This window comes from Mandrillus leucophaeus, unplaced genomic scaffold (assembly GCF_000951045.1).
Source record: "Mandrillus leucophaeus isolate KB7577 unplaced genomic scaffold, Mleu.le_1.0 Scaffold18, whole genome shotgun sequence".
In the NCBI taxonomy this organism is placed as follows: domain Eukaryota; kingdom Metazoa; phylum Chordata; class Mammalia; order Primates; family Cercopithecidae; genus Mandrillus; species Mandrillus leucophaeus.
The window spans coordinates 2,131,651-2,143,692 of record NW_012101809.1 but is presented as its reverse complement, the minus strand read 5'-3'; the positions used below and the strand labels follow the sequence as shown (position 1 = coordinate 2,143,692).

The window sequence follows — 12,042 nt, the reverse complement described above, 5'->3', positions numbered from 1 at the left end:
ATGCAGACGGAGCCTGATGCCGGGGGCCAGGTGGAGACCTGGTGCAGCGTGCGGCCCACAGTCATCCTCAGGGACACCGCCATCCGCTCGGACGGCCCCCACCACGGCCGCCGCCTTGACTCTGCCCTCTCTGAGTCCCCCAAGACGGCCTTGCTACTGGCCCTCAGCCGACCCCGGCCCCCTATTACGCGCTCCCAGAGCCACCTGACCTTGTGGGGTACGTGGGGGATGGGTGGCTGCTGCTCCCTCCACAGCCTCTGGTCCAAAACCTGCCTCACACCCTGTCCTGGGCTCAACCCTCCCTTTGCCCCAGGCCTTGACGCAGCCCCTGCCCAACCCAAGCTCCAGGCTGCTCAGACCCTGCTGTGGGCTCCACTTTAAATTAGTCCTGGACCCCATACTCACCCTTAGTCTCTGCGCCTGTTCCCCGAACCAGCCCTTACCCCAGCCCCTGGATCCTGGAGTTCCCAGGCCTGTTTACACACACAGTCGCTCACACTCACATGCACGCATGTGTGCCCTTCTCCAACTGGGCCTCAATGGAGATTCCTTACATAGCCACAGCTGTGCGGTGGGGGAAAGGGTCAGAAAGTCGGAAGAGGAACCGCACTCCCACCCCCGCACAGCTGCAGATCCTGTCTGCCCTCTCCTCTCCCTTCTCTCTGCCCCTCTCCACACCCCTGCCCCTCGTCCTTCCCTTCTGCCCATCCCTCCAGCACCCCGGTTGCTCCCTCCTGTCTGCAGAGGAGAAGAAGCAGCGGAAGAAGGAGAAGTCGGGGTCCCCTGGGGAGAAGGGTGCCCTGCAGCGCTCCAAGACGCTGATGAACCTCTTCTTCAAGGGAGGGCGTCAGGGGAGGCTAGCAGGGGACGGGTGCAGAGAGGCCTGGACACTGGACAGCGGGATCCCGGCCAAAGCTTGCCCTCACCTGGACATAGAGAAAGGTAAGTAGTGGGTTGATCAAACAGGAAGACAAGGTCAAGTCCACTAGCTTCGGCATCCAGCAGTTCTGAGTTGAGATCCCACTCGGCCTTTTACCAGCTGAGTCCCCACTCAGCTCCTGAGAGCCTGAGTTTTCTCATGAGTAAAATGGGGGTAATAATACTTACTTATTTTTCTTTCTTTCTTTCTTTATTATTATTATTACCTTTTGAAATGGAGTTTTGCTCTTGTTGCCCAGGCTGGAGTGTAATGGCACAATCTCAGCTCACTGCAACCTCCCCCTCCCAGGTTCAAGTGATTCTCCTGCCTCAGCCTCCCAAGTAGCTGGGATTACAGGCATGTGCCATCATGCCCGGCTAATTTTGTATTTTTAGTAGAGAGGGCGTTTCACCATGTTGGTCAGGCTGGCTGGTCTCAAACTCCAGACTTCGTGTGATCCACCTGCCTCAGCCTCCCAAAGTGCTGGGATTATAGGCATGAGCCACCACACCCAGCCAGTAATACCTATTTCTTTAAGAGTAGTGGGGAGCAAGTGAATTAGTGTATGTGAATCATTTAGTACGTTGTCTGGCATACAGAAGGTGCTCAGAAAATGTAGTGGTCATTGTTATACTGCCTCATCTCCCCATTTTATAGAAAGGAAAACTGATGAATCATAGCACAGCAAGGACGTGGGAGAGCTCTGATCAGATCCCTGTGCTCTTGGTGGTGGCAGCGGTAGAGCACACTTTTCCTAGGGCATTTGGCTTCACGTCCCCTGGTCAGAGTTCTGTTTGCTCAATTCAGTTCTAGAAGCATCCTTGAGCAAAGCCATTTCTAGATCAGAGCCCAGGCCTAGCCCAGGCTGTACCCATGTCAGGGTCTGCCAAAGGATACTCACAAGAGGCCCTCTCATCCCTCTGGTGAGTTTCAGAGACTAGACCAAGGGTGGATGAGTTAAGACTCTTGGAGTTGCACGTGACAGAAACTCAACTCACACTAGCTTTAGAAAACATTTCTTCTAGGCTTAGTGGCACACGTCTGTAATCCCAACTATTTTGTTTTGTTTTTTTGAGGCAGGGTCTTGCGCTGTCTCCCAGGCTGGAGTGCAGTAGTGTGATCTCGGCTCACTGCAACCTCCACCTCCCGCACTCAAGCGATCCTTCCACCTCAGCCTCCCAAAGTGCTGGTATGACAGGTGTGCATCACCATGCCCAGCTAATTTTTTTTTGTGTGTGTATTTTTTTGCAGAGATGGGGGTTTCACCATGTTGCCCAGGCTAGTCTCAAACTCCTGGACTCAAGCTATCTACCCGCCTCAGCCTCCCAAAGTGCTAGGACTACAGGCATGAGCTAACGCACCTGGCCAATCCCAACTACTCTGGAAGCTGAAGCAGCAAGATCACTTGAGCCCAGGAGTTTAAGACGAGCCTGGGCAACATAGCAAGACCCCCATCTCTAAAGAAAAAAAAAAGTAAAAGAAAAATAAAGCACATCTTGGCTCAGCTACTGATTTAAGCTGGGTCTAAACATCTGAGCAACATCATCAGACATCTGTCCCCCTCCATCTCCCCGCTCCATCTCTCCCGTGAGTTGGCTTCACTGTTGTGGGCTTTGCCGACTTGGGGGTAAGATGGCCTCTATTGCATAGCAACCCCAGGAGAAAGTGCTTCTCCTTAAATAGTTGCAGCTGAAGTCCCAGGGTAGGCTGTCCCTGGCCCAGCTGAGATCCTGTGCCATGCAGAATAAATCGCTATGATGTGGGAGAGAAAGTGCTTTTGTTAGCCAGCCTGGGTCGTATACCCACCCTGGAGTACATGGGCTAAGAACAGAGCGGGGTGGGTCCCCAGGAGAAAATCAGGGTGCTGTTTTCAGAAGAGAGGGGTGGATGTCGGATCAACAAAACAACCAGAGGATGAGGAGCTGGACCCTGCTTCGCCCTGGGGTGGGAAGTTCTGGGGTCTCAAGGTGATTGTACCATGGGAGAGATAATCCCTTCCAATTAGGGCTGCCTGGCCCCTCTCCATCTCTCTTCCCACAGCTCCCAAGGCCCTGCCCTCTGCTGGTTCTCCTCCCACCTCTCTGGCTACTCCTCTATCTCCTTCCAAGGCTCCTCTTTTTCCCTCCGTCCCCTGAAGGTGGGTACTTCTCCGAGCTCTGTCCCTGAGGTTCTTCCCTTCATCCATTTGCTTCCAAGTGAATTTGCATAAGCAGAGCTCAGACTGCACCCTCTCTTGATCCAAAACCGTCCTGACTCCCCATTGCCTATGAAGGAAGTCCATAGCCTGAGCATTGCCTTCAAGTCCCTCAGGGCCAAGCCTCTTGCCTCCCCATTACACCTACTTCCAGTCTGAATTTTCCATTCCAGCTTGTCCTGAGCCCTCCTGACCCCCATTTTCAGACTGGGGGCCAAGACCTGCAGCTGAGCCTCTTTCTTCTTCATAGCAGGGGGCGTGGGCCCGGTGCAGAAGTTTGTCACCTGGAGACTGAGACGCGGTAATTCATGCATCCCTTTACCAAGGCCTGGTTTACAGTAGAGTGGCAGATGAGGGTGCATGCTGGGGGCCAGCTAAGTGGCTTTGGACTAAACTCAGTCAGGGTCAAGCATGGGGGATCAGGCAACTAGACTAGTACGTATTGGGGGCAGCTAAAAGAATTGGACTAAGCTTACTAGGAAAGATAGGGTGGCAGACAGATATTGGTGTGCATTTTAGGAGCTTGTGTTGGGACTCCCAAAGATATATTTGTGGGTGATGAGGGAGCCTGTGCTGGGGCTCCAGTGGGGAACAGACTACTATGATGGTGCATGTTCAGGGGGCCCTGGGGGCACTGGGCTAAGACCCCATTAAGAAACAGACTGGTATAGGGGTCCATGTTGGGGCTGAGGGGCTGGGGTTTGTGCTGTATTGGTGGGCAGGTTGCTGTGGGCAACCACAGTGGGAGCATATAGGCTAGGCTAGGATCCTGCCCCCAGGCACCTGGGCTCTCAGCTGGCCAGTTACGGGGCCCAACCCTGCTGAGGGAAGCCCCTCTCCCCTCCCCTGATGACTCCTGGCTCCTTATCACGCCCTTTGGCTCCTGCCCTGCAGACCGGGAGAGGGGCCGGGCCCTGCTGTCTGCCAGGTCCAGGAGTCCCTGCAGCCAGCTGCCCAATGTGGATGAGCAGGTTCAGGCCTGGGAGAGCCGGCGGCCCCTCATTCAGGACCTGGCCCAAAGGCTGCTGACTGATGATGAGGTGCTGGCTGTCACCCGCCACTGCTCCCGGGTAAGCCTCCATCCTGCCTGCAGCCTTGGCACGCGGTCCTTCGGTCACCCAGCCTATCATTCACTCAGGCCACTGTCCACTGACCAGTGTCTGGGCTTGATGCCAGGAGGCTAGTGGTCGGTAAAATCAGAAGTCACCCCTGTCTCACACACACACACATATCTGCCAGCTCACAGGAAGAAGAGCTAGACAATCACTAGAACCAAAACACCCATGGTGATGAGTCACACGAAGAGCTGTGAAGAAAAAGAACATGAGAGGGTAAACCAAGAGACACATATTAGATGGTGTGGGCTGGGAGGCGCTCCCAGAGGAGGTGGTATTTAAGCTGAGAAGAGAAGGAGAGGACACTTTTCCCGAGTGGGGAAAGTGAGTCCCTGCAGTCACCTGCCTCTGCCCTCTCTGAGCCTCCATCCTTCCCTGCATGCCACCCTCTGCTCCTGGGTCACCCAGCACGCCTGGCCTCATGCCAGGTCCTTTCCCCTGTTGCCCAAGTAAGTAATCCTTTGCCTCCCCTACACACCACACCTCAACCCCTGCCCCCCAACACCTAAACCGTTGTTCTCTGTTCCCTTCCACTTCAAAAAGAGCCAGAGGGCCCCAGGGTGGGGAGAGAGTCAGATTTGAAGGAGTCTCTGGGGCCCACCTGCTGGGGAGGCTGTGGGGCACAGCTCACTCCCTCCAGGACTGGCAGGTCCTTTTCTGTCCCTGTCTCAGGAAGACCTGGGTGTGTACGCTGGGCTCCTTGTGAGGAGTCTGCACACTGTGTGTGAGGGCGAGCTGGGAGGTCTTGGAAAATTGTTTGTGGATTCCCTCACCCTTCACCTTGCTCAGAGTGGGGCTGTGTTGTATGTCTGTGTGGTGTGTGCACTGGCGTGTCTGTGGGGTACCTGGTTTGTGTTGATATGACTGCACGGTTGTGTGTGTGTGTGTGCATGTGAGCAAGCAGGCGTCTGGCTAGCGTGTGTGTGTGTGTGTCCATGCATTGTCACCTGGAGACTGAGACATGGCCATTTATGCATCCTGTTACCAAGGCCCGGTTTGCAGCAGAGCTGCAGATAGGGGTGTGTGCTGGGGGGAAGCTAAAGGGCTTTGGGCTAAACTCAGAAAGTGTCACCCTCAGCTCCCAGCGCTAAGTAGGGCAATGCAGGCTCTGTCCATGAGGTGGGACTCTGGGTCTGTCTCTTTGGCGGCTCCTTTTCCCTCATCCCTCCCTTCTTTGCCCAAACCTCCTACTGTGCTCCCATACCACCTGCCGAGCTCAACCACCACCCAAACCTGACCCAAGCCCCCCACACCAAGAGATCAGACCCTCAGCAATGAAGCCCTGGCTGGAGTGATGAGCAAAGTTCTCCTGGTGACTGGGGCATGTAGCCCTGAACCCCAGGCTTCCCCTCTCTCCCCATGTGAACCATCTCTCTACAGCTGCCAGACCAAGAATCAGAAACCCGTCTCTGATTGGCTAGGTGCTGTGGCTCATGCCTATAATCCCAGCAATTTGGGAGGCCAAGGCGAGCGGATCACCTGAGGTCAGGAGTTCGAGACCAGTCTGTCCAACATGGTGAAACCCCATCTCTACTAAAAATAAAAAAAAATAAAAAAAATAAAAATAAAAAAAAGCTGGGCATGGTGGCAGATGCCTGTAATCCCAGCTACTCAGGAGGCTGAAGCAGCAGAATTGCTTGAACCTGGGAGATGGAGGTTGCAGTGAGCCGAGATCGTGCCATTGCACTCCAACCTGGGAATAAGAGCGAAAATCTGTCTCTAAAGAAGGAGAAAAAGAGAGAAAGAAAGAGAGAGATAGAGGGAGGGAGGGAGGGAAGGAAAGGAAACCCTTCTTTGATCGCTGTACACTCCCCAAGTCACCTGGTGACCCATTGTCTTTGGCAGAATAAAGTACAAGTTTCCTGCTCTCACATTCGAGGTCCTCCCCGATTCGACTCCCTAACCCACCAACCTCCACTTTCCCATGGCTGCTGCATAGGTTTATACAGGTTACAACCTGCACAACCTCAGGGACGCTACTTACATAGTCACAACCTGTGCAGCAGCCCTGCAGGGAGGCTCTTCATGGACCCCATGGCCACGTTTAAACCACTATCTACTCATTTTTCCACACCACCTTTGCAACACTTTCTTCCCAACTTTTGTGCTGTTCCCTACATCTATCTTCTAAGAGTCAGTCAAAATACCACCACCTCCGTGAAGCCCACGGGGATCCTCCCACCTTCCTCTGAGACTCCCTGTGCTCCATTGCCCCTGGCTTGTAGTTCACTGGGGTGTGTGACTCATCTGCCCCTCGCTCCCACTAGACCCAGTTTCTGAAGATCTGAGACAGGATCATTGTGCCCCTGCTGCCCAGTACAGGGTCTGGTACTTAGTGGGTAACGAATCCAAGTCCATAGACTTAAAGCGTGTGCACATGTGGGGCTGGTTCTGCACCATATGTGTCTCTCCAGACAAAAGGGAATGTATTGTTGATATGTGTGAGTCGCTGTAACTGTGTGTGGTTCGGGGCCACACACATCGTTTGTATTGTATTTATTTCCAGATATTTATGAATGACTCACTCTGACCACCAGGGCATGCTCTGTCTCTGTGCCTGTGCCCATAGAAAGTGTTCTATGCATGCGTGTCACTGACTCAGTCTCCCTCTCGCCACAAGGGGTCGGTGTGCTGTCCAAGTGGGATGGCTCCCAGTGTTCAGGTCTTCAGAGTCAGTGGGGTGTGGCATCCGGGCAGTGCCAGGCAGAAGGGGTTCCACCCCGCCCCCCATCCCACCCCAGGAACTGACCGGAGAGGCTTTCTGCAGAGCCGCCCCTTCCCCAAGGCTCCCATTCCAGCCCCAAACAAAGCCTAATTTGTAGGTCTGTGTGCAGACACATGCTGGGACAGCCAGGCACACAGCCTAGAGTTTGGCTCGAATTCCTTCCTTCTGCCTGGGATGTGGGGGTGGGGAGGAGAGTCCACTCCCTGCACATCCTTTTCCCACACCAGAGCAAGCAAGAGTTAGACTTCCCGGGTTCCAGTGCCTCTTCCCATTTCCTTATGTGTATGGCTTTGAGTGAAGGCCTTCTCTCTGAGCCTCAGTTTCAGCATCTGTAAAACAGGAATAATGAATGCCGTTTCTCAGGGTGGTTGCTGAGAGATGGTATGTAAAAGGCTTAGAAAAGTGTCTGTCCCAAAGCTGTTATCAATGCTGTTGCTATTTATTGCAGGTCTGTTATTACTGCAGGCTTCCACCCTATCACCAAGATCAGACCACCCTGCAGCAGCTGGGGGTGGAGTAAACCTTTCCCAAGGCATGCAGGGCTAGATAGGTCCCTACATGCATAGAAGAAACACCTGCACGCCCTGGTGTCCCCCTCACCCAGCTCTGGAAGTCCCCACTGCTGTCTGACCTGTGGTGCCTCTATCTGCAGTATGTGCATGAGGGAGGTGTGGAGGACCTGGTGAGGCCCCTGCTGGCCATCCTGGACAGGCCTGAGAAGCTGCTGCTGCTGCGGGACATCAGGTGGGAGGAGGTTGCAGAGAGGGCTTGGGGGCAGAAAGGGGATCCCTGGTACCACCCCCAACTTCCCAAGGGCTGAAGGGCATCCTGGCACCTCTAGAACTGACACCCTGCCTGCCCCTCCCACCCCTGCTGTCTCTCACCCTCTCCCAGGAGTGTGGTGGCCCCCACAGACCTGGGCCGCTTTGACAGCATGGTGATGCCTGTGGAGCTGGAGGCTTTTGAGGCCCTCAAGAGCAGAGCAGGTCAGCAGTGGGAGGCGGGACTTCTGGGTCCCAGCCCTGCTGGGGATGGGGATGGGACCCCGTGGTGGAGAGGGCTGCAGAGATTGCCGAGCCCCTTGAGCTGTGTCCCTCTGGGAGCCTGGCGGGGTGCCTTGCCTCTGACCTGTTCATCTTTCCAACCAGTCCGGCCTCCTGCTTTGAGACCAGCCCGGCAGGACACACCGCCCAAGCGTCACCTTATCACCCCCGTGCCTGGTCAGTCAGATCCCAGAGCCCAGGGAGGGGCACAACCCTGGGGAGATTAGGGAAAGGAGGATGGGCCTTCTACTTCTTTCCCCATGGGGAGGCAGTTGTGGCTTCCAGGCACATTGCGGTCCCCTGAAGGAAAGCTCTTGTCCACCAGAGCCATTTTATCACATCCGCTGGTCACCACCTGTACTATTATTTACTTAATAGTTGGTTTGAAACCTGCTCACTTTTAAAATCTAGTCTCATTCTATGCAGTAATCTCTGAGAAATTACGTTTGATGTGCTAGTCATCTTTTTTCTTAGATACATTAAAATAGAATTGTAACGATTCCAACAGGAAGTATTAAAATGCAATTCTAGGCCGGAAGCGGTCGCTCATGCCTGTAATCCCAGCACTTTGGGAGGCTGAGGCGGGTGGATCGCTTGAGGTCAGGGGTAGAGACCAACCTGGCCAACATGGCGAAACCCCATCTCTACTAAAAATACAAAAATGAGCTGGGCTTGATGGCGCACGCCTGTAATCCCAGCTACTCGGGGAGACTGAGGCAGGAGAATCGCTTGAACCTGGGAGGTGGAGGTTGCAGTGAGCCAAAATTGCGTCACCGCACTCCAGCCTGGGCGACAGAGTGCGATTCCATCTCAAAAAAAAAAAAAAAAAAAAAGCGAGTCTAATAGAACATGTTTGTCCGCCTACCCCATGGGTGGGCCGCACTGCACTGGTTCCTGAACAAACTCGGGCCTGGTTCTCACAGGCCCCACACAAACCAAAGCAAGGCCTGGGTCCTGGAGAGGTGGTCCAAGCTGGGAGGGGAGGAGTGGGCAGCTGACCTTGGCGCTCTTCCCCAGACAGCCGCGGAGGCTTCTACCTGCTGCCGGTGAACGGCTTCCCGGAAGAGGAAGATGATGGGGAGCTGAGGGAGCGGCTGGGGGGCCTCAAGGTCTCCCCGAGTGCCTCTGCCCCTCGCCACCCTCATAAAGGGATCCCCCCTCTCCAAGACGTGCCAGTAGATGCCTTCACCCCCCGCCGAAGTGCCTGCACACCCCCTCCCCAGCCACCCCCTGTGGCTCCCCGGCCCCTGCGGCCTAACTGGCTGCTGACAGAACCCCTGAGCAGAGAGCACCCTCCACATGGCCAGGTCCGGGGCCAGGCTCAGAGCCGCAGCCGCAGCCGCAGCCGCAGCCGCAGCCGCAGCAGCAGGGGTCAAGGCAAGTCTCCGGGTAGACGCTCCCCGTCCCCTGCGCCTACCCCTGCCTCCAGCATGGCCAATGGGCGCTACCACAAGCCTCGGAAGGCCAGGCCCCCTCTACCACGATCTCTGGATGGGGAGGCAGCCAAGGTGGGGGCCAAGCAAGGGCCCTCGGAGAATGGAACTGAGGGGACGGCGGAGGAGGCAGCCACGAAGACCCCCAGTGGCGAGCTGAAGACAGTGACGCTGTCCAAGATGAAGCAGTCCTTAGGTGAGTCCAGGTGGGCCTGGGCCTGGCAGGGGACACTAGGAAGCCTGGGCCCAGGAAAAGAATCTGGGGTATTGAGCCAGGCGCGGTGGCTCACGCCTGTAATCCCAGCACTTTGGGAGGCCGAGGCTGGTGGATCACTTGAGGTCAGGAGTTCAAGACTAGCCTGGGCTACATGGTGAAACCCCGTTTCCACTAAAAATACAAAAGAATTAGCTGGGCGTGGTGGTGGGCGCCTGTAGTCCCAGCTACTCAGAAGGCTGAGCAGGAGAATCACTTGAACCCGGGAGGCAGAGGTTGCCGTGAACCCAACTGAGATTGCGCCTCTGCACTCCAGCCTGGGCGACAGAGTAAGACTCTGTCTCTGCCAGGCGCGGTGGCTTACACCTGTAATCCCAGCACTTCGGGAGGTCAAGGAGGGCGGATCACCTGAGGTCAGGAGTTCCAGACCAGCCTGACCAACATGGAGAAACCCTGTCTCCACTAAAAGTACAAAATTAGCCGGGCATGGTGGCACATGCCTGTAATCCCAGCTACTCGGGAGGCTGAGGCAGGATAATCGCTTGAACCTGGGAGGCAGAGGTTGCGGTGAGCCGAGACTGTGCCATTGCACTCCAGCCTGGGCAACAAGAGCGAAACTCCGTCTCAAAAAAAAAAAAAAAAAAAAAAAGGCTGTCTCAAAAAATAAATAAAAGGGAATCTGGGGTATTGGGGTATATCTGGGTGGGGTCTAGATTTGAGGGGCTAGGCTCTGGAGGATTTTAGAATGAATTGAGATTTGAGTAGTAACAGAATGTAGGGATGTGGGAGAAGTTGGGGCCTTGGGTTTGAGGATGGGATTCTAGGTTTCTCCAGGGAGCTTGCATTTTGGGGTCCGGCTGCACTCTCACAGTGTTTCTCCCCATCACTAGGCATCAGCATTTCTGGGGGCATTGAGTCCAAGGTGCAGCCCATGGTGAAGATAGAGAAGATCTTCCCTGGGGGGGCCGCCTTCCTCAGTGGGGCCCTGCAGGTGGGTGAAGCATGCCCAGGCCCACCCTAACAGCCCACAGCTGAAACCAGGCAGGAGATGGGCTGGCCATGCTCAGCTTCCAGCCAGACATGTTTAGCCCAGGTTGTGGGAGGAGGCTTGGGGTGAGGGGGTTCAGATGAGCAGGATGAGCAGGCCCAGGGAAAACTCTGTCCCCTCATGCTAGCCTGAGCCTGAGCCCCAAGGGACAAAGAGCCCTTGTCTGTGCCCCACCCTGCCCCCAACGACTCCAGGCACAAAAGTCTCATTGTCCATCCCCTCCACCCAGATGGGGGAGGAGTGTCCTCGTGGGTGGAGGTGAGAAGATGCTGCCTTCAGGTTGGGGGCTGGTGCAGGGTGACATGGGGAGGGAGGGATGTGACTCTCTCATTCCATCCTAGGCTGGTTTCGAGCTTGTGGCAGTGGATGGAGAGAGTCTGGAGCAGGTGACCCACCAGCGTGCAGTAGACACTATCCGTCGGGCTTATCGAAACAAGGCCCGGGAGCCCATGGAGCTTGTGGTCAGGGTCCCCAGGCCCAGCCCACGGCCCTCACTCTCTGACTCATCAGCCCTTACTGATGAGGGCCTTCCTGCTGACCACTCGCCTGCCCACCAACCCCTTGATGCTGCTCCAGTTCCTGCCCACTAGCTCCTAGAACCTCCCACCAATCCCCAGACTCCTCCCACCGATGCCAGGCTCCTCCAGCCAACTCCCAGCCCAGCCCCCTCCCCAGCCCTCCAGACTCCTGATTCTAAGCCTACACCCTCCCCACACATCCCATGACCCTTCCCCTAACCTCAGATTCCCCCACTGACTCCAACATCCCATTATCCCCAGGATCTCTCCTACCAACTTCCTCAGGACTCTCCGGCTCCTGCCTGCCCACCCTTCCTCCTCCCAGTGCCACACTGGTGGCTCACATCTTTCCACTTTCTTCCTTCCTCAGCTGTCACTAAGGCTCTGCCTTAGTGTCCAAGGACAAGGTGCCAGTGGGCAGCCTGTGTCACCCGCACTCACGACTCCCCTATCTCCCAAGCCAGGAAAGGGGGTAAGAAACCCAAGGTCTGGACCTTGGGATTGGTGGGCATTTTCCCACACGCCGCCTCTTACTTTGTAAGTCATCCAAGCCTCCAGGGACACAGGCTGTCAGACAGGGCTCTCAAGGGGTCAATGTATCCATTCCTTAGCCCCAAGCAGCATTCTGTGCAAGGAAAAGGATTAAAGGCTTTTCTAGTCCCTGAAATCCTGAGAGATCATTTCATGTTGGGGTCCATTAAGACCTCAGACATTCTACTGGATTTGTCCTTCCTCCATCACCTTTTCTCCCCAAGAGAGCTCGGGGAATAGCCAGCAAATAGAGGGGGTGTGGGTCAAACAAGTTCCTATACTCTTTATCCAGCGCATTCACA

The 12,042-nt window shown here is 55.4% G+C and overlaps 1 protein-coding gene across 1 annotated transcript in view; it reads left to right on the top strand.

The window, feature by feature from the left end:
* The window catches only part of PDZD7 (PDZ domain containing 7), a 30,893-nt gene extending 19,477 nt beyond the window's left edge, over positions 1–11,416 (top strand). The window contains 10 exon segments of the mRNA XM_011977527.1: positions 1–217; positions 745–942; positions 3,364–3,414; positions 4,008–4,183; positions 7,606–7,697; positions 7,848–7,939; positions 8,102–8,173; positions 9,014–9,625; positions 10,534–10,634; positions 11,033–11,416. Coding sequence (XP_011832917.1) covers positions 1–217; positions 745–942; positions 3,364–3,414; positions 4,008–4,183; positions 7,606–7,697; positions 7,848–7,939; positions 8,102–8,173; positions 9,014–9,625; positions 10,534–10,634; positions 11,033–11,416 — 1,995 coding nt within the window.
* The last annotated feature ends 626 nt before the right edge of the window (positions 11,417–12,042 follow it).